This window comes from Chamaea fasciata, unplaced genomic scaffold (assembly GCF_029207755.1).
Source record: "Chamaea fasciata isolate MVZ Bird 193981 ecotype frontalis unplaced genomic scaffold, bChaFas1.0.hap1 SCAF_23, whole genome shotgun sequence".
In the NCBI taxonomy this organism is placed as follows: Eukaryota; Metazoa; Chordata; class Aves; order Passeriformes; family Sylviidae; genus Chamaea; species Chamaea fasciata.
This window is the reverse complement of record NW_027094108.1, coordinates 3,696,882-3,717,060: the sequence shown is the minus strand read 5'-3', so window position 1 is coordinate 3,717,060 and position 20,179 is coordinate 3,696,882. Positions and strand designations below refer to the sequence as shown.

At 50.3% G+C, this 20,179-nt stretch overlaps 1 protein-coding gene across 8 annotated transcripts in view; it reads right to left on the bottom strand.

Annotated features, from left to right (window-relative positions):
• The window catches only part of CAMTA1 (calmodulin binding transcription activator 1), a 235,888-nt gene extending 215,843 nt beyond the window's left edge, over positions 1-20,045 (bottom strand). For 7 of the 8 annotated variants that reach the window (XM_066203207.1, XM_066203208.1, XM_066203214.1 and 4 more), the window contains exons 1-2: positions 20,008-20,045; positions 16,531-16,624 (exon numbers count right to left, since the gene is read on the bottom strand). In XM_066203207.1, the coding sequence (XP_066059304.1) occupies positions 16,531-16,597 (67 nt within the window). In that variant the 5' untranslated portion in view covers positions 16,598-16,624; positions 20,008-20,045. Of the gene's footprint in view, positions 1-6,320; positions 6,437-16,530; positions 16,625-20,007 lie in introns of those variants that run through there. The other variant, XM_066203211.1, reaches the window with a different exon arrangement.
• Positions 20,046-20,179: the final 134 nt, after the last annotated feature.

The window sequence follows — 20,179 nt, the reverse complement described above, 5'->3', positions numbered from 1 at the left end:
TATATAACATGTAATTGGAAAATAAAGAAATGGCCAAAAGGATGTTGATCAGCTGCTGATCTGCAGACAGGTCTATACTGGAAATAAATAACACAAGTAAGCTATAAACTCACAAACACAAGTTTTATAAACCCATTATTATGAAATAATAACTTAGGGCTGGCCATCTCTTTAACTACCTCAAGAGAAGGAAGAGGTGTTTAAACATTACAAATGGGCGCTTTAGTTCAAAACAAACTACTAAAACCCCAGTATCATCCTCATTTGGGAAAGGGGCAGGCATCCAGCTGATCCCACCACCACTGAGCAGCCACTGCAGTGGTAGAGATTCCACCCTAGAGTGCACAAGTGGCACCACAAAAACACAGTGCACAGAGGCCACCACAGTCACCCTTTCACTTGCTGACCTCCAGACACAGAAAAACCCAACAAACTCCTTCTGGAAGAAATAAATGCAAAGAATGACTCCAGATCCAAACAACTGCAAGATTGCCATGCTATTTCTCAGTTAAACTTCAATCCTGGCATCTTCCATCCACAAACAAGCAGCAACAGAAGCAAACCCAACAGCTCTTGGTCTGTTTGCTAGAAATATTTGTATGATTACAGTAGTAAATCTCTTGGCAACAAAAGCAGATTTCTAAGCATCAGTCGAGGGTGGCTAAGAGAAGATAACCAGGTCCAGCTCTGCAGTGCTGCTGCCTCAGCAGGGCTCCGCTGGATGCCAGCACTCGGTCAGACACTGGCTGAGCAAATGCATTCCCAGTCCTCCAGCATGGGATGCACCCTCCGTCAGTGGAGGACACCAGGAAAGAATAAGCAGTTCAGGCAAAGATAAAAAAATGTACAACAGGAGCAAGAGGCCAACACAAACCAGCATGTGTATGGTCATGACTGCCGCCTGCATGGAATAGGTGAGGAAGGAAAAACTCAGAAAGAATGAGGAGGGAATCACAGGAATGGTGGCAGTATGAAGGATGAGCAACAAAACAATTTTCCTCTAGAAGTTACTCAATCTAGCCTTAGTGTCTTAGAATTTGTAATAACTACTTTGTTGCTATGACAAACTCTACAAACAATTCTAAAACCATAAGAAACACAAATATAGCTAAAGCTGCTCCTGTGCATCAGTGGCCCAGTTCTCCCCACCAACAACGTGCTACTCCCAAGGCTCTTTGTCCTTTTCACATAGCAGAAAGTTTCTTGACATTTTTTAAACTAAATTCAGTGTGAACACTAGTTAGGTAAAACTGCAAATGGGGCATTCTGGGGAAGAGTTGAGAGCCAAATTTTCCCTAATGAAGACCCACACACTGGCTGAGGGTGCCACAACCAGCTGTTTATTTCTCGTGCCACAATCTTATAGTGCCTTGCACAACACTCCCGAATCTACATTCCGCCACCAGCAAAACAAGCTCTTCTTTCCCTCTCCCACCTTAGGCAGGATCCAAGCACTTGCTAATGGAGCAAGAGGAGAATTCCTTTACAGTCAGAAGGTGCACACAAGGACCTACCCTAAAAGCAACCTTTGGGAGTGTTCTAACACAGCATTTGCTTCAGCCACTCCTTGTTGCCCCTCATGTTCGTGCCTGACTTTCACTGCTTGGCCACTAAATCTGACAAGTGCACCAGAGCGATTAAACCATTGCTCACCATCACCAACAACTCTTTGGTTGAGACTTTATCAATGCCTTTGCTCCCTTTGTTTTCACTAATATTACATCATAAAATTCAGTGGCAAGGAAGCCAAGGAGTGGTAGATATTACTGGCCAGGTCTAGCAAATATAAACCACCTCTTTATTCAGTTTCCAATACCACAGATGTTCTCAACACTACAACACATTTCCCAGAAGTCCTGAAATACAGGCTAAGGCTGGGGCAGTCACTTATTCTGACCCTACATGCTGGCTGCCACCAGCCACAGATAATTTCACTTTTTTCTCTTCATACCAGAAGGAGTTGGAGTTTCGAAACCTACCTGGAGGGCTGGCTGGCAAAACCCAGCCTGCTGAAGCAAAGTGTGTGATGTGAGCAGAAGGACAGCAAGTGCTCCGTGTCCAGTGAGAACAGAGTTTGCTCTCGTCCACCCAGTGCCATGACTGCTCCTCAGCATTGCCCTGGGAATAGGGCAGGTGCTGTACCCCAAAGGACCGGGGCTAAGACAGGCACCAGCACTCGCGTGCAAACCTGCCTTTCCAAACCCAGGGGGTTTAACGCAGAACTAACACAGGGCTGCAAGGAGCCAAGGAAGGTGAAAACAGGACACAAAGTGAGGGGACAAAACTACAAAGCGAAGACTCAGCAAGGTGTGGAAGTGAAAGGCAGGGAACACCAAAGCTGCAGGAAGCTGCTGGAAGCACTGCATCTCAATTAACTAGCCCGGTATTCTACAAGCACTCCACCCAGCCTTGCTTCACTCCCTGACAATGTTTGGGTTTGTTGGTTGGGGTTTTTTCCCTTCAGATACACGTGGCTTATTGAAACAGAGACAGAGGGACACTGAAAAAGAAAGGTCACATTCCAGCTCCCTCTTTGTGAAGGATATCTTGACAGAGGGAGGATAGCTACCGCCCCTTCCTCCAACAACATCCACCTTTGTAAGGGGGTCTTTATAAGAACCATTTAAGACCACTAGTAATGTAAGGTCAGCACTGAGTCTTTAAATACTAAATGTAAAGTTATCTATTTTAACCATACTTCTACATCATCGTTTCACTACATCATTTTCTGATACAGAAAATGAAATCTGAGTTAATACATCTCCAGGAAGGTTCCCTAGATATGTAGCTTTAACACTGACACAAATAAACAAGAAAACCTTTAAGCCAAAGCAATTGTGAAAATCATTAACAAGAAGAGATGTGGAATTAAATTTAAAAACCAGAATTTTAAACAAGCTCTAAGCCTTACATCTGGAATAACACGACTGTAATATGAAAAGTACTCAAAAAACTGACCTCACAAACGTATAGTTCCTACTGTTTGGAAAAAGGGAATGAATGCCACTCCCTGAACCCATCCTGCTGGCTGACAGCCCACAAAGAGGATCTAGAAACTTCACCAGGAGAGAGTTTGCTTTCAATTGTGAAATTCTGGTAAAATCCCAACGCTGAGATTCAGCAAAAATTCTGGGGCAAGGAGTGGACTGAGCCGAGCATCAAATGCTGCCTCCTCCCCGCAGCAGTCCGATTCTGCAGCACACAACCCCGGCCATCAGCACACTGTAAGTTCAGGTTTGTTTCAGTAATAAAACCTTAGGTAACACTTCTGCAGAGAGAAGAAAATATTTGCTGTTTAACAACCAAATAGGGAATGTTTTGTCTTCAAAAGTCTGTTGTTCCCCAAATAGCCCCTCCAAAGCCAGTAACATCTGAGGCACCACTTGCCCTCTTCAGTCAGCCCACGCCACCAGCACCCTCAGCTCAAGAGCCGCAGGGAGAAACACCACCTCCTCCTGCCATCCCACCTATGACCCTGCCTCAACTAACACACAGAAAACTCAACAAAACCACACGGAAAGGAACAACAAAAAGTGCACAACGAAATGCCGGGCCCCCGTGCCAGCCACACACAGAACACACGGGCACCACTCTCTGCAAAGCTCTCGGTTATAGAGGTACCTGGCTGTGAGAACGCAAAATTAAAAAGGTTGTCTGCGTACATTCTTCCCCTACTGAACTTTAAATTAGAAAAATAAAGTTTTTAAAAGGACACCCTCCTTAGCACCCCCTGATCAAGTTCAGAGCTGTCACGGCTGCCAAGATGGCACCGCCAAGGGTCAGTCCTCCCGGCTCAGCTCAGATGCACAAAACACGGCAGGAACTACAAAACCCACAAACCCTCTGCTGTAGGATGGCAAGAGCCGCTCGGTCACTGAACCAGCCTTATCCTGCCCGAGGAAACCAGAAAAGAGGAAACTCACCCGAGTTCTCCAAGCCGTGGAACTCTCTCCTGCAGCCAGGGAACAGCAGCGCCAGCCTCATTCCAAACCTCAACTCCCGCCGGGGATCTCCCGCAGCTCACGGGGCACAAGAAGCCCCGATGGCAGCTCGGCAGGGAGCTCCCAGGCCAGGCAGGTCTGCAGAGCCGTGTGCTGCTGCTCAGAGGCTCGTCCCTGCTGGGGAGATGGAGCAGGCAGCTCCCCAATGAACACAGCGCTGCTCCGCAGCCGGCCCGCGAGCTGCCATTTACATCCGCTTCTAACTCATTGAAGTAACTAAAATCTAAAGCAACTTGTGTTCTCTCCTCCAGCACCTGCACTACTGATGAAGCACTCTGCTTGAATCATGCCTTAAAAGCATTCCCATTTAAGTTTCTAACAGGTGGAGTTTTAGGTTTAAGGAATGAATGGTTTATATGTCGTCTCCTTGAAAATCCACCGCAAAAGTAGGTCAGCGGGGGAGCAGCTCTGTGACTTGGTACGAGAACACCCCGGGCGCCGGTGCCGAGCCGGGGCTGCTCCGCTCCCACCTCCGCGACGCTGCCGTGCCCTGCATGGGTACAAGGCGGAGAGAGCGCCGGCCCCGGCAGCGGAGACGCCGGACGGCAGCGCCGGGCACAAACGGGCTGGCGGCTCCTGCACAGCCCTACTCGAGAGAGCAAACACGGCGACCGACCCCATCTCTTCAGCAAAGACACACCTCACCCGCCCCTCGAAACCAATCACCAAGACCAAACGTGACAAAAAGTTGCAGTAAATAACAATCGGAAAGGACAAGTTACCTTTCCAGTCAGGGAGCGCTGACCTGCCTGGTCCGTAGAGCCGCAGCCTCACGGGGCTGAGCACACTGAAACCTGTGCTTTACACAGGAAAAATCCATCCTACGCTGGAACAGGAAGAGCGAAAAGCAAATCGAACCCGACTGTGCTTTGGTGACTACACTGTCACCCCAAGAGAACCAAAACGTCACAATGTGAGCCAGGAAGTCCAGGTGAACGCTCGCTCTCTCCCCGCTAACACCCCTGTTAGCCAGGTGGCATTTCACTACTTCAGCGCAGTTAATCATGTACTTCAACGCAAGTGAGAAAAGAATGAAGACGTTTTTCAGACCAAAGAAAGGAAAGATCGAACTAATAGATTAAGGACCACCAAAGAGATTAGTGAAAGATGAAGCCAACAACACTCAAAATCATCTCTACTACTTAAATTTTAGATTTTTGCACAGCCTTTGAATTTCACGGCGCAATCAAAACTCAAACCTATGCCCAGGGGGGCCCTACAGCCACCAAGAAACAACCCAAAATAATATATTCCCAAAGCAATCTGAGAAAAAAAATCCAGACAAAAGGTGGGGTAAGAGCCCTTATATTCTGTGAAGGGGTTTCCCAGTAAAGAATGCAAATAGGTTCCAGGCGAGGATGTACATCTGCTGTGGCGGATAAAGAAAAAAAATCCCTATTACTTACAACTAAAGACCGTTCCTTGAGGTGCCCAGCCACGACCAGGCCAATCCCTGGGGTGCTGGCATGTTCAACCGGATTTAGGCAGGGGATGTGAACCCTCTCTCCTCCGCTCTCTCCTCCCGCCCCTGTAAGATGGAGGCGCCGACACCGGCACCGGCCGCGACCACACGGCCGGCGGGGTCTGGGGCAGCACCGCTGCCCGAGCCGGCCGGGACAAACTTATCTCAAATAATGCGAAATATCTAACCCGCCTCCCTCCGAACCCGGGCCACGGCCCCGCTCCCGCCGGGCCGGGGGCAGGAGCGGCGGCGGAGCGGCGCTTCCCCCTTGCGGTCGCGCCGGCCCCGCTCCCGCCGCGCCGGCAACTTTCGGCCTCAGACGGGCGCCCGGGGCTCCCGGCGGGGCCGGGCCCGCGCCGCGCTCACCTTCGCGCCCGCCGCTCCGCCCGCCTCCGGCCCGCCCGCGGCGCGGAGGCCCCGGTCTGGCGGGGCCGCGGCCAAGGCCACCCAGCTTCCGACGGGCGCGCGCCCGCGAGGCACGTGCGCCGCCGCCGCGGGGGGGGCGGCGGGGGCGGCCCGGCCCGGTCGTGGCGAGCGGCGGCCCCGCGCCGGCCGCGCCGGCGGGGCCTCCATGTTGGCGGCGGGCGGGCACGTGCCGGCGGGCGGCGGGAGGCGGGACCGTGCCCGGCCCGGCCCGGCCGCCGCGGCCCCCGCGCCACGCGGCCTTCCTGCCGCACATGGCCCGCCCGCGGGCCCGACCCGGCCGGCCCCGCGGGGGCGCCGCCGCCGCAAACTTCGCGCCGCGCGGCCCGGCCTGTGCCGCCGCCACCGCCCCGCGGCGGGGCCGTGGCGGGGGGCGGGGGCGGCCCGGCGGGCAGGCCCGGCGCGGGGCGGGGGCGGCCCGGCCGCGTTCTCACCTTCCGGCTTGTTTTCGGCGGCCATTTCCCCTCCGCGCGCCACATCCTCCTCCGCCTCCTCGCGACCGGGACCAGGCGCGCGCCGCCTCCTCCCGCGCCGCCGCCGGCCCGGTCGCCCCGCGCGCACCGCGCACGCCCCGCGCCGCCCATTGGTCAATCCGCCGCACTGACATCCCCGGCGGCCAATCGTGGCAGGCCGGGGGCGGGTCCCCAGAGGGGATGGGCGCGATGGACACCGCGTCCCGCCAATGGCAGTACGGCAGCGCTTCAGTGGCACGCGTCTCAGCCATTCAGCGACGGCGCTGGGCGGGCGAGAGGGGGCGGGACGGAACCCGTGATCGACGGCCGCAACAGCCACTGGCGGGCCGAGGGCGCGCAGCTGACGGCCACCGGGGCCAATCGCCCCGCGGGGAAGGCGGGACTAAGCGGCTGACGCACGGCACCGCGCACGCCGGCGGCCAACGAGCAGCGCCGTCCGCCAGAATGACGGCCTGTACCACCAATGGTACGCGCGGCCCGGCCGGCCGGCCGCGGCCCCGGCCCCGCCCATTGGCTGCGCGCGGCCCCGGCGGGCACCGCCCCCCCCCGCGCCCGGTGACCCCAAACAAAGGCGGCGATTGGCGCGGCCGCCAGTCCCCGCCCGGCGGGGCCGCCCCGCCCCGCGCACCGGAGCCGCGGCTACACCGGGAGCGCCAAGTTACCCCCGTCGGGACGCCCCGAGGCCGTCTTGTGAGAGGCGCCACCTGCGACCCGCGTTTGTCACCGCCCTCAGTAACGCCGGTGCCGAACCGGCGTGTCCCGGCCAGAGGGTCTGCCCGGCTAGGCCGGTCCCAGTGCTGCCGGGAGGGACGGTGGTGCCGAGCCCCTAGAGCGGAGAAGAACCCTCCGGGCGGGGAGCAGCTCCCGGGCTCTACTCCCTTTCTAAGTGGCGGACGAAGCCCGGAGCTGTTTCCCTGCCCGACCGGCGGCCCCGAGGCTGCAAAGGTTATTTCCCCATTTTTCAGTACTGCTGAATATTCGGGATGCTGTAGGCCCTCTTGCCCAGCCGCAGCGTTCCGGGGTGCCGAGCACGATGCCCGGGTGAAACAGGCGTTCTTGGCACTGTGCAGGGAGATGAGGATTTGTGATTTGCAGAGAGAACCAAGTTACGGTGGCCAAGGAGATGTTACAGGTTTGAGAGAGTCCTGCCCATCCCTCGGACACAGTTTGTGAGACAGTGTCAGAGATCCCACTCACACACTGCACGGGGCCGGGGGGTTGTGAAGGGCTCCCACGACGTCAAGGAAATCGCTCTGTCCTTCTCAAAACTGACGTGCCCCAAGAAGTGGCATGTTCTAGCCTGGCTGAGGCTGCCCCATCTCTGTCCAAGCTTGATGAGCACAGGCACTTCAGCCTCCTCGAGCAGAGCCCTGCAGAACTGGACCACGTCTAATGCCTGCACAATGCAAACAAAGACTGCAACGGTTGTTTCCTTTGATGTGTGTGACTAAACACACAAAAAGGATATTTTCCTTTAGATCCTCCTGGCAGCAGAACTTCTTAAAAAGACCTGTTGGTGCTTTGGCTTTGCTAAGGACCGAAGCTGTTTCTGAGCCCAGACGAAAGGATGGTGTGATGGGCCTCTTCTAAGACAGAAGAAAGGAAAATTCCTTTTTCCTATTTTCAGCAGCTGCTAATCTCATGGACCGTGAAAGGCACATTGATGAAGAGGCTCCAGAATGACAGGCTCACTCCTGACGGTCAGAAAGCTCATCTGGTACAGTGTCCTATAAATACCCACAAATACTAATGCAGCCACAGCTAAGACAGTTGTTTCCTTGAGCACTTCAAAACATGCTGGAAATGGAAACTCTTCTAGTTGCCACACTGGCAAAGAGCTACCATTTTCTAGATGAATTCTAGGGAATTTATCTCGCTCCTTGGTTATTCTTCCAAGGCGATCCATATGCTTAGCGGAGACATGAGGTAGCCGTACAGCTGTTGTACTTCATGGCTTGCATTATAGCACAAGATATTATCAGACTAACAGAGGCATCCCTTGGTGCTAAGGGACAAGAAGCAACTTCCTGATGCAAGTCACGGATCTTTGGCTGATGCCTCACGGAGGTGTGGAGGGCCAGTCCGTGCTGAATTTCTCCCCAGCACTCTCCTCAGAGTGGCAGGTGCTGGAGCTCCTATGGACAGACCTGCCTTGCCACCTCTTCTTCAGCAAGGAATGGGCACTGGGCTTAGCCAAGGAGCACAGCCCACAGTGCTTCTGCCCTGAGCCAGCTCCCCTCCAGCCCCTCTAACATCAGGCCGGCATTCCCAGGTGGCTATTCCCCATTCCACATGGGTATCCAGGCAAGACCAAGTAATGAAAAGAGGTGAGAGAAATGATGGGTCCAACACAGCTCCTCCAACTGACACAGCTCCTCACTCTGATACCAAACACAGAGATGCTGGAGAGCTGTTGGGTTTGTTTTCGCAGCCTCCCATGCTCGTGGCAGGAACTCACGCTGCTCCCTGCAAACACACAGCAACTGCTACCACAAACAGCCTTCCTGTTCCTGCCAGGGAAACTGGCACAACCCTCATTCCAGTCACAGCCCTCGCTGCAGTACTCACTGACACCCTTTGGGCAGGTAACCATGGGGACTCTACATGGGTCACATCACCCTGACATCGCCCACAAACTAAACAAAATGCCAAGTCAGCTCTGTGCACACACACACACGTGTACATCTGTCTCTTCCCTCCAAGGCTTGAGCAGTTCCTTCTGCCCTTCTATGGCTCATTAAAGCAACAAGGTCCATGCTCTGAGGGACAAGGTTGTTGAGGACACTGCCTGCCTTCTCCTGGCCTGCACAGCCTGGGAAGTGCTGCTGCACAAGTTGGGAACAGCTCCGCTGCCAGGACTAACACAACAGCACTGTGTACCCTGCTCTATCAGGTGTCTTTGGGAGCACTGCCTGGCTTTCTAGATCCTTCCTGGTCCGTAAAGACAGAAAGAATTTGTGTGGATGAGGATGAATAAAGCATTTTTAAAGGGTTACTGAAGCAGTGTATGAAGTCTGCTCCATCTAGCTAATGAACTCGTTCTCCTCCTCAACATGAGATTTTCTACCAGGAGACAAACCCCTTTCAGTGAACTGAATCTCCTGCACCTGAAATTACCTAATGTTAGGTGTTATTTCTGTACACACAGGTTACTACAGCATTACACAGGTAATGTGTACACACAGGTTACTACAGCAGTGTGACCTGCGTAATACCAGAAATACTAAATGGGGATTTTTTTCATCCAGCATGCCAGCAAAGCCCCAAATATTTTCATTTAACTCCTGCGCGAAAAAAAAAAAAAAAAAAAAAAAAAATTATAAGAAAGACGCCATTAGAATTGAAATGCTGCTGGTATCTTTGAAGTTCCCCAGCTCCCACTGACTAAAACTCAGTCCAATTGCTATTAAGGCACAGAGGTACTGAACCACACAAGACTTTGTGCATGGATGGTGTGGGATAAACTTGCTCGCTGTTACCTTTCCAGGGGCACACGCACAGAGCAATCTCCAGCTGATAAGCAGCAAGAGAGGAGATGTGCCAGGAGTTTGTGCAGTCTGAATCATGAATAATTTTAATCAGCACACTGATAAAAGCCGCTGCTATGGTGGTGTTTGGTGTCTGGGTTGGTTTCATTAAAAAGGAGGTGAAATATCAAGTTCTTCTAAAATTCTTAATTGTCAATCCATGGCAGATGTGGGTCTGGCTTGGTTAATTGGGTTAATGTGATGATTTGGCATACTGAGCTATATGCAGAAGTAAAACTGTTAAGAATATATTCAAATATCCTGTTATGGATATTCAGCAAATTACACATCAGCGTTGCTATGGCAAGCAGCACAAAGGAAAACAGTTCAGACAGGTTTAATAGCCATAATGACAATGTTGAAACCCCATTTCTTGTGAATTGTTTGCACAAAGTTACTTCATGATTTAGAAGCAAGGAATGCCAAGTGTTTTCACAAAAATACTCTCACAAGCATGAGAAGAGATGATTAGAAAAACCTCACATGATAGAAATGAAATGGTTTTGCCCTTTTTACTCTCTCCATGTACAGAATCTAAAGGTGTTTCTTCTAGGAATAAACCCAAGACTTAACCAAATCAATGTGTGTGGACAAACCCACTCTTACAACATGTCACTGCATTTGTGATAAGACAACTGTCAATTCCTAGGTTAAGCAAAAACAGGTAAATATTCCAAAACATGCACTTCTTTCAAAAGGTTCTCCTAAGAAGTATACTCCACCTAACACTTCACCATCCAAGTAACTTGTCCAATATTATGTGGGGAAGTTGAAGAATATACATTAATGGGAACTAAGGATACTGGACACAGAATGGACAAAGCACATATTCCCCTAGCAGGAGGTTGAGCTCAGTCATGTTCTACACTATGGGCTTTGGATCCATTGTTCTTGCCGTCCCTTCTGCAGTTCTGAGCCCATTTGTTTCCCTCAGAAATACAAAGACTACGCTCAAATTATCTCTAGTTAAACTCTGCTGGCTACAGGAAATACACCCCAGGCTAAAATGATGTACAACTCCAATGTCCCAGCCCGTTTAATGGACTCTTTGAGGAAAGATGGTTTTGCTGTGCAAAGCCCCATAAAGAGTTTGTGGATATTGAAACCAGTAGCCTCAATACAAAACACAGCATCTACCTGTTTAACCAAGAAGAGGACCAACAATTCAGTTGCTCTACAGGGGCACCAGCTCCAGATGGGAAACCCGGGGGGTTGCAGTGCTGGAGCCTTGGTCATTCCAGCAGTGTCACACAGCTCCAGAAGGACTGACACGGGTGCCAAGGGCCAGCCTTTGCTGCAGGGAGCAGCTGTCCCACCATGCCCTACACACTGCCCCTGCAGCCCTTGGCCTTTGCTCCCTGTCAGATAGCCTGGGCTCTGCCTTCACTTTGCTCCCAGCACCCCAGTGGCACTAAGAAAGTAACAATCATTTTGCCCTAATATATGGCCATAAGCCAGTTAGAGGAGGAAAAAAAAATAAAATATGAGGTGAATTAAAGCTTCCAACTAAGGGGATTTACCAGTAAGTCACCATAAAATTCAGATAATTTATTTTTTCAATTCTGCAGCAACTTTCTCCAATTCATTTGGATTAGCTATTAGAAATTATGTCTCAAAAATTAAAGAAAATGTCTATTGACCACTATATCAAATTCTAATTTTAGCCAGGGAAAAAAAAAATAATAATTAGGCTGTGATTTACTCTGGTAGTCAACTTACATTAACAATTTTCCCCCATGTTTATGTAATTCTGGCAAAATCAAATAATATATACAGTGCTCATAAACGCTGGGCTAGATTTAGTAAAGACAATTTCCTACACTACATCCAGGACATTTCTCTTTGCTTTCTGTTCTAATAAGACAATCGAGTTGTTCTGTGTAAGGAGGGAAGATGATTGTCATGCGTGTCCTCCTCGGTTGGAATTTTAGTGCAGTCTTCAATAAGGGTCATGGAAGGATTAGTTTTCTAATTTTTTTTTAAGCTGTCATCCTCCTGTAACAAGCTGTATAGCGTGCCTGCTGTCTGAGAATGGTTTACCCCACATTGTCACCCTTCTTCCCAGGGAGAAAGTGTAAATCCTGCAAACTCTCAGTGCCAGAAGCCATCATGCAGTGTTGGCTCTGCAGTGGATGCACAGCTCCCAGCTCAGCACTGAATTTGGGATTGGATCTCTAGCCACAGCTGGAACAAATAGGGAAGGATGTTTAAGATCCCTAAAGTTATACTCCAAAAGTTGTGTTCCTGCTTTTAAACAAGTATCTTTTTCAACTCCTCTGGAATTGGACTGCTGTCTACATTAACTAAGTAGGGATCTGGGAGCCAAACCAGTCACCAAGGTATGAAACTACCAGCCTCAGGCACTGAGAACAGAAGAATGAGTAATGGAAGACAACAAAGGAAGAACAACAGGAGAACCAAAGGAAGTAGAACTGGTGATGGTAACAGAGGCAGAAAGTGCTCAAAGTCACCTGGATTCCAGAACTAGAAGCCAGAGGCAAATTCAAATTTACCTGAGTCAGTTTGCTCAGACAGCACCACCCCAGCACTGCCCTTTGCCCAAAAACCCATCCTGGCACTTCAGAACCAAGTCTGTCCTGTGATTCCCTCAGGAAGCACCATTAACACGCAGAGCACTCAAGCTTTCAATTAAAAAGCATCATTGCTGAAAGCATTATCCCAAATCTTTAAAGGACTCCATCACGATTGGGCTCTGCCATGTTATAAATTCACAATGAGAAGGAACTTCCCTGACTTTCCCTATCATTATTTATGAATAGGTAAACCAAATGGAAGAGTAATCCCAGTGTTACAAACAAGAGTCACTCGTACTTTGCTCCCAGTGGCACCATGGCAGAGCAGCCGCTCCAGTTCTCTTGGGGTGGCCCAACAGTCCCTTATCACACAAACCCTTCTGCTCTGTCAGCAAGGGGACACAACACTTCTAATAGGCAAAAATGATTGGTTTAATATTTTCTCACTAGTTTTAGCCACAGAGCCGTTTCTTTCTAAGTCTGCCTAAACCTCATCTAACCTTTAAGACTATTCTTTCCCATGTGACCCATGAGAGTTGCACGAAATGAGAAATATATCCAAACAGCAGCTGCAGAAAATACACAGAAATAACTCGTTTTCACTGAGATGGGTTCATTTGTGAGTTCTGACTTTCCCCTGAACTTCCTCCCCTGAAGGACTGGAACAGTAATATCAGTACAATAATACTTTTTCTCCTGAAGTGGAGTAAATCAGTTCCTCACTCTCAGTAGTGAAGTGAAAATTAAGATGAAAAGGAGTATAGAATGCAGAAAACCCCTATTACTCCAGAATAATACAATTTGCTGCTGATCCTCAGTTGCTAAGACAGGCACGTCAATTATTTATAGAACTCGGAGTGTGAAATATCAAGTATTTCAGCCTGGGACACCACAAAGGTAAAACCAGGAACACAATCCTGTCAGCATTGGCAGACAAGGACAGAATAGGCAAGCACAGAATATTTCTACACAGATTACCCTTTTTATTGAACTACAAATTGCAAAAGGTCTCTATGAAGTGCCACTTTCAGTGTTAAGTGAGCTGCATCCTCCTTTTGACAGTGTCAGTCTGTATTTAATGTTTATTTAACATTTATCTAAAGGGCCATTTCTGCCAGGGAAACAATGTACAGTAAGTTAGCATAACTTCACCTAAATATTTACAGGAAGTCCAGGATCTTCTCCTGGATCTGTGCTTATGTCCATCAACAGCCTGTCACACACACTGTAAAACCTGTTCCACATGACCAAACTTTGCCAATAATTTTCACAATCAAAATTCCAATTTATGTTCTCAGAAGTGGTACCAAAATTTATCTGCACAAAAGCGCTTGTATAGTTTATAGCAAGTTCATTGGGAGCAAGTATCTGGATTAAAACTCCCAGGGTTGCAGTGAAAGGTTGTTCATAGCTTATCTGAGGAACTACCAGGTACTATTCAAAAACATCCACAACTTCTTGGGGAAAAACCCAAAGCAAACCAAATAAAACCCCACAGATAAAATCAGAAAACCTTGGAGCCCCAACTTCTAGTAACAGCAATTGATACATGACACGGCCTTGCTAAAACACTCTGGTGGGTCCATGGAATATTCTACATCAAATCAAGTATTTCAAAGCTGGAATTTTAATTGCATCTCCTCCTCCTGCCTTGCCTCCAACTCTGAGGGCAAGAGCTTCAAATACAGTGACTAAGAAATTACAGAAAAGGACTAGCACTGAATTTTTAGATCAAAGGATACGGAGTGATTCACCTTCCTTTCCTGACTGCTTTTGAGATGTGGGCTAAACACCAACAGTCAGGTGCTCTGAAAAGCTCCACCTCAGTAAGAGAACTTGCATCAACAGTGAGGCTACAGGGCCCCAAACAATGTGACTGTCACTTAGACAGGCTCCCTCGCTCAAGAGCTCTGTCTGTCAGCCCATGTCACCAGAGGGGTGACACACACCACCTTCCCCTGCTGCCAGTGCTCACCGATGCCAGCGTTTGCAGGACAACCAGCAGATCAGAACATGCATTGCCCATTGCTCTCCTGCAGCTGAAAACCCAAATGCTGACACAACTGAGGGAAAAAACAAAAAACCACAAGCTAGCCCAGCAGGCTACTGTCTGTCCCCGGGGTCACACTAAACACCACGTGCTGAAAGGAAGCAAAAGCAGCGAGGACTTGGCAGCACCTAAAGCACAACGCCTGCAGAAGTGATTGTGCTGATGCCAAATCTGGTCCTTTCGGAGCTTTCCAGCCCCTGCTGAGGGGACAGCACGTGTTGCAATGCTGGAGCTGGCAACGGCAGTGCTGAGCACAGCCAGTGCCCACTGGCCACCTTAAAGCACCAGCACCAAGCGACTGTCCTGAGCAATGTTTAGTGAAATATCACACCTATCGAGCTCTCAAAACTGCAGGAAATATTGAAAGGCCTCCCTGTTCCACATTTCACCTGGCCTTGTGGATGTTGCAGCCACCACAGCTCTGTGCTGGCTGGGCACCAGGGCCTCAGCCACGGACAAGGAAGAATAAGGAATGGCTACATGACCTGGCTCTGGGGAACCAGCACTCCTGTAGGGACACAGGTCCTGCCAGCACTGGCTGTTCTCCAGTATTACAGATTCAAAGCTCTCCAGACTGATGGTGAAGAATTTTGAAACCCTAAGAGTGTAACAGATTCACATCCAAGTTTATGGAAATAGCTGAAAAATACATCAACAGCCTTCACATACACATATGCATAAACACAACTAACGAAACTACCAGATCTCCCAAAATACGGATTGACAACAACAGAAACTTGATAATTACTATTTTAAGTATCCTTAAATTCTCATCTCTGGTGCTAGTAAACTAAAAATTATATAATCATGGATTTGAACTGTAGGACAGTTTACACAAATTAGGACCATTCCAAAAATGCCAATCAGTATTTCAGAGTATATTTAGCAGATATTTTGAACACAGGCAAAGCAAAGAGCTCTGCCCATGACAGGCTGGAGGGCTCCAAGCAGACCAAGAGCTCTGGTTGGCCAAATGGCATGAACACTTCAACTACAGGGATTTCCTCCCTGATTGCTGTTTTGAAAACAACACTTCCAGCAGAAACTACTTTTTTATATATATCAACCCATTACATAGTTCTGACAAGATCCTCTCCTTGCCCCAGAAACACCCTGTGTCCCACACAGCTGCTGCTGGAGAGAGATCAGAGACAGGGACAACAGGCAGATCATCACTGCAAACCTGGAACACTTGCAAGGGGAACATTTGCTTTTGACTTTTGGAGGATTTAAGTCAGCCTGCACAAACAAGCATGAAAATATCCCAAGGAGAGCTACATGAGTAATGATGATTTTCTTGCTCCTCATCAGTTGCTTCAGCCACTTCTGCTGCCACTGGATGAGCGTAACAAGGCCCTTCTACTGCGTGGTGCTCTGCAGGTATGACTAAATCTGCCTCTTACCTCCCCATGTCCCCAGGTAGACTATCACGCCTCCATTACACAGAGAATTTTGCAGAATGAGAGAGCCAATAAGAAGGGTTTCCTCTGGGCATCTCCACAGCATTATCACAAAATACAGTAAAAGGCATCAGAGTAGCAGAGAGCAGTTCAGCCCTGTCAGAGGCACCTGTTTGCAGAACACTCCCAACACTGCAGCCCTGTGCACCTGCCTGGGCTCGTGGCCACAGCAGGAACAGGCCATGGCTGACTGACTGACCCTCTGGAGCATGACACTGGCTGCAAATGGACTGGCCCAGTGCAGCTCTCATTTCTCTTTTTGCCCTCAGCACAACCAGGGCAGCAGAGGTGTGGAGTAACTGCTGGGCTGGTAGGGCAGGGAGATCTGCTGCACCTGCCAGCACACACATGCAGGGACAGGGTGGAAAGGACAAGTGGCATGGGTTTTAGGTACAGAATGATGTAACTTTGGGGAAAACCCGAGTGAAGAGAGCAGGTCACGAGTGAGAGGCGGCACTGGGACTTCATGCAAAATGGAGGAGGAGGGAATTCAGAACACTGAGCTCCGGTTTGAGGGGGTGTGCCGTTTGCCTCGTGAGGAAAGGTACCCCACAAAGTCCCACAGGCTCTGAAATGCACTCAATTAGCTGTTCCTTTTACCTTTTTGTTCTACCCAGCATTTCTTCAAGAGCACTGTCATCTCTGGCTTTGGCATCCTACTCATCATCTATGAATTCATGTTGCCGTTTCCTCCCTGAAAGGAAAAATCCCATAGTCAGTCATTTGCTACAAAGAGGAAAGGACAAATCTGACAGTATTTTTTCCACTGTTAAAAGTTCAAAGACCACCTTGCTCCTTGAGCAGACAACACTGCAAGTTGTGCTCTTGGCTATGGCGTCATTCAGTGTGTGCTCACTCCAGAAACTTACCCTGAATTTACCTGTAAGCAGCTGAAAAGCTGGCAGTGCCCCAGCCCTGTCTGGAGAGAAGGAGGAGGGCAATGTCTCGCTCAGACCAAAAAAATTCCCAACAACAAGAGAGACTTGTGCCAGGCAAATATGTTTATTTTACTTTAAAACATTCTGAAAGTGTTAATCTATATGAAAGAGAAGCAGTACAGGACTGAGAAAGCATGTTTAATGTTAGGGGAGCCTTCACATCACATGAACCAAATTAAAAATAAGACTAAACACAAGTGTACAAAGCGGAGACAAAAAAAAAAATCAATTTTCTCAAAGACATAACATAAGGGACTCCCACAGGGGCTGGCAAATTCTGGAAGGGAGAAAGAGATTATATTTTATGGGAAGAGATTCAATAAGCATTCTTTTCCCATAAAGCTAGTGATGGAGGATTGTCACTGCTCCATAGACACCCCATGCACATTTCAGGACAACAGTAACAGAAAATCAATAGCACCTTTTATATGTGCAAAGACATTATCTCTCTGGACTCCTAATACTAACAAATGGGGCCAAGAAAGACCTTTACTAGGATTTAGCAGACAGCATTACTCTGGCTGAGAACAGAGGGCAGGATGCTGGTCTACACCCTTAGACTTTTAGATTTTTATTTTAAAACTAACTCTGCTCAGAGCATCACCCTCAAGCAGCACTCAGGAGCCCCCAGTGACAGTACATCACAAGTGTAACGCTGCTGGGCCTGGCACTGTCACCCCATCACACACATCCCCTCCAGCTGATGCTGTAGTCATTACAGGCAGGAGCTTTGTCAGGGGGTAATTTGACAGCTTTGACAAGCTCGGCTGAATTTATGGCACTTTCTAGTTTTTCCCTCCATTGAGCTGCAGTGGAACTAAAGTTAGTATTACCAAAACCACTCCACGAGGGCACAGGTTCCCAGCACTGACTCTGATCCCAGTCAGTGAGAGAATCTGCTACACTCACAGTGTCCCCTGCCACCCTCAGGGACAGGGAGGGCAGCTCCATGCAGCCCACTTGCAAGAGGAGATTCCGTGAAGGTGTCTGGTACCTCTGGCTCTACCACAGCAGAGGTGAATCACCACTAGTAAGGCTACTCACAGCTTACTAGAGAGCACTGAAGCAGCAGCCAACAGTGTCACAGGTCTGACAATGCATGCCCAGCTAAATCCAGGACCTGAGGCCCGGGAGCTGCAGGGACTGTGTCCCACACAGCACCACAAAGCTTCCACCTGCAAGTACCTATATGGGAAGAGGAATACTGCACCCCAAGCCAAACCTTGGCAAGTCAATAAAGCACAAACAAGTACTTCTCTTTTTTTTCTTCCTTCTTCTTTTTCCCATCATACTGCTTTTTGCCGTAGATGTTAAATTTCCTCTGTTATAATGCAGAGTTTTAAAAGAGCTCTCTCTACATCCTTAGAAAGCACAGTTCATATTTAGCTCCCTAAACTCGTATTTCTCTCTTCCTATATTTCCCTGCCAAGATGTGACACCTGTGGAACGTTCCCAGAAAATTCCCCTGAATCATCTGTGATGCAAGGGAACAGCAGCCAGCATTGGCAACAAGCAGCTGGGTCTTTTAGGAAAGCGTTAGATCAATCTGGTGAGGGGAAGGATCCCCAGTAACTCTGCCACTAACATCCCCAAGGACCACAGCGCTCCCAAATCAGTTAGAAAAAGAGCACAATTACGACAGGACCAAAACCCATGGGAAACAGCGTTGCCATGGCAAGTGGCATCCTCACAACTCCAATCTCCTTTGAATTCTCGCACAGACTCAATGACTCCTAAACCACGTGGAAAAAAAAAAAAAAAAAAAAAAGGCTGTCTAGCAGGTGGGTTCATTAAGGAAAAGCAGTGCTAGAAGGTGCTTCCCCGCAGAACAGACCCATTTCCACATGGTTTCTCAGAAAGGAAGCCTTTGTGCACCTCTTGTTCCAAGCATTGCATCTCACTCACCAGGAGTGCAGAGGAACTGCTATAACACAATCAATACTTCCTTGTTAACTATCCTTGTATCAGAAACAAAAACTTATTAAATATTAAAACATTGCTGTTTTCAAATAAGGTTACGTGAAGATAAAATCCAGAGCAGACTAGCTGAGCTTTGAAATGGCAATGTGGTTCCAGCTTCACGCTGGGCTGCACTGGAGTTAATGAGTGGTCTTTCAAACATTCCCCTTTACAGAAGCAGTACCCGAAAACCACTCCAGCATCCCTACACACATATCAGGTCCAGCCACTGGGCAACATCCCTACATGAGCAGGAAAGGCCTTAGTTTTCTTCCTGACAGCCTTATCACAGCATTAATGCCCAGTCTGTCCACCAGCACGCTTTAAACGAGGTTCATGTGAACGGACCGGCTTGGGCAGCCCTTTTGCTAAAAGCTCTGAGCTCTGCTCGCTTTGGGGGCATTTCCATTTCGGTACTGGTCGGGCCTGGGGAGTTATAACACCCACTATCAGCGAGGGCAGCACAGCGTGAACCCCAGGGCCGTGTTCTCTACACCAAAAGCCAAAGCAGCGCTATTGATCCAAGGGAAACTGTTCCAGATATCCTGGTGACAAAGGAGCAGAGGCTCTGCCCACGGCGCGCCCCTGCCAGCCGTGCCGTGCCCGCGGGTCTGACGCGGCGGAGCTCAGCTGTGCTCGCCTTCGGGCGCCGTGCAGGCAGATCCGCCCCGGGACCCTCCGCTGCACGGGGCTGCCGGACTTCCCCGCTGTCCTCCGCCAGAGCCGGCAGTCGCTCACGGAATAGCGACTTGATAGTGACAGCACGGTCTGGAAATCGCCCTCTTGTTACGGGGCACAGAGGCCTCGTGGTACCGTCTGCACCTACAGGTCCCGTCAAGGACCGGAGTGAGCTCTTTAGGCAGGTACCGAGGGGGGCCCTGCGGCACCGAGACATGAGCCGGGAGAGGAACCGGGGACGGGCACCGGCGGTCGCGGTCGCCCTCCCTCCGGCTCTGCCCTGGGAGCGGGGCGTAGGGAGGCCCTGAGCACCCACGGCACTGCCACAGCCGCCGCTGGGGCACGGAGCGACCGTGCCGGCAAAGACGCGTCAGAGTGCCGGGGCTAAGAACGAGGGGAAGGTGGCCGGAGCGGAGCGGAGCGCGGCAGAGCAGATCGGTGCCGGTCGGGGCCGGTCCGCGCTCCCTCCCTCGCTCGCTCCCTCAGTCCCTCCCTCACTCACCCCTCGCCGCCGCCGCCGCCGCCGCCTCCCGGCTCGCGCGCCGCGCACACGCACGCGCACGCGCCCGGGCCGCGCGAGCGCGGGGGGGCGGAGGGAGGGGGGGGCGGTGCCGGCGCGCGTGCGCGGGCGGTGGGACCTCCGGGCCGGCGGGGGGCGCCGCAGCGCGCGGCGC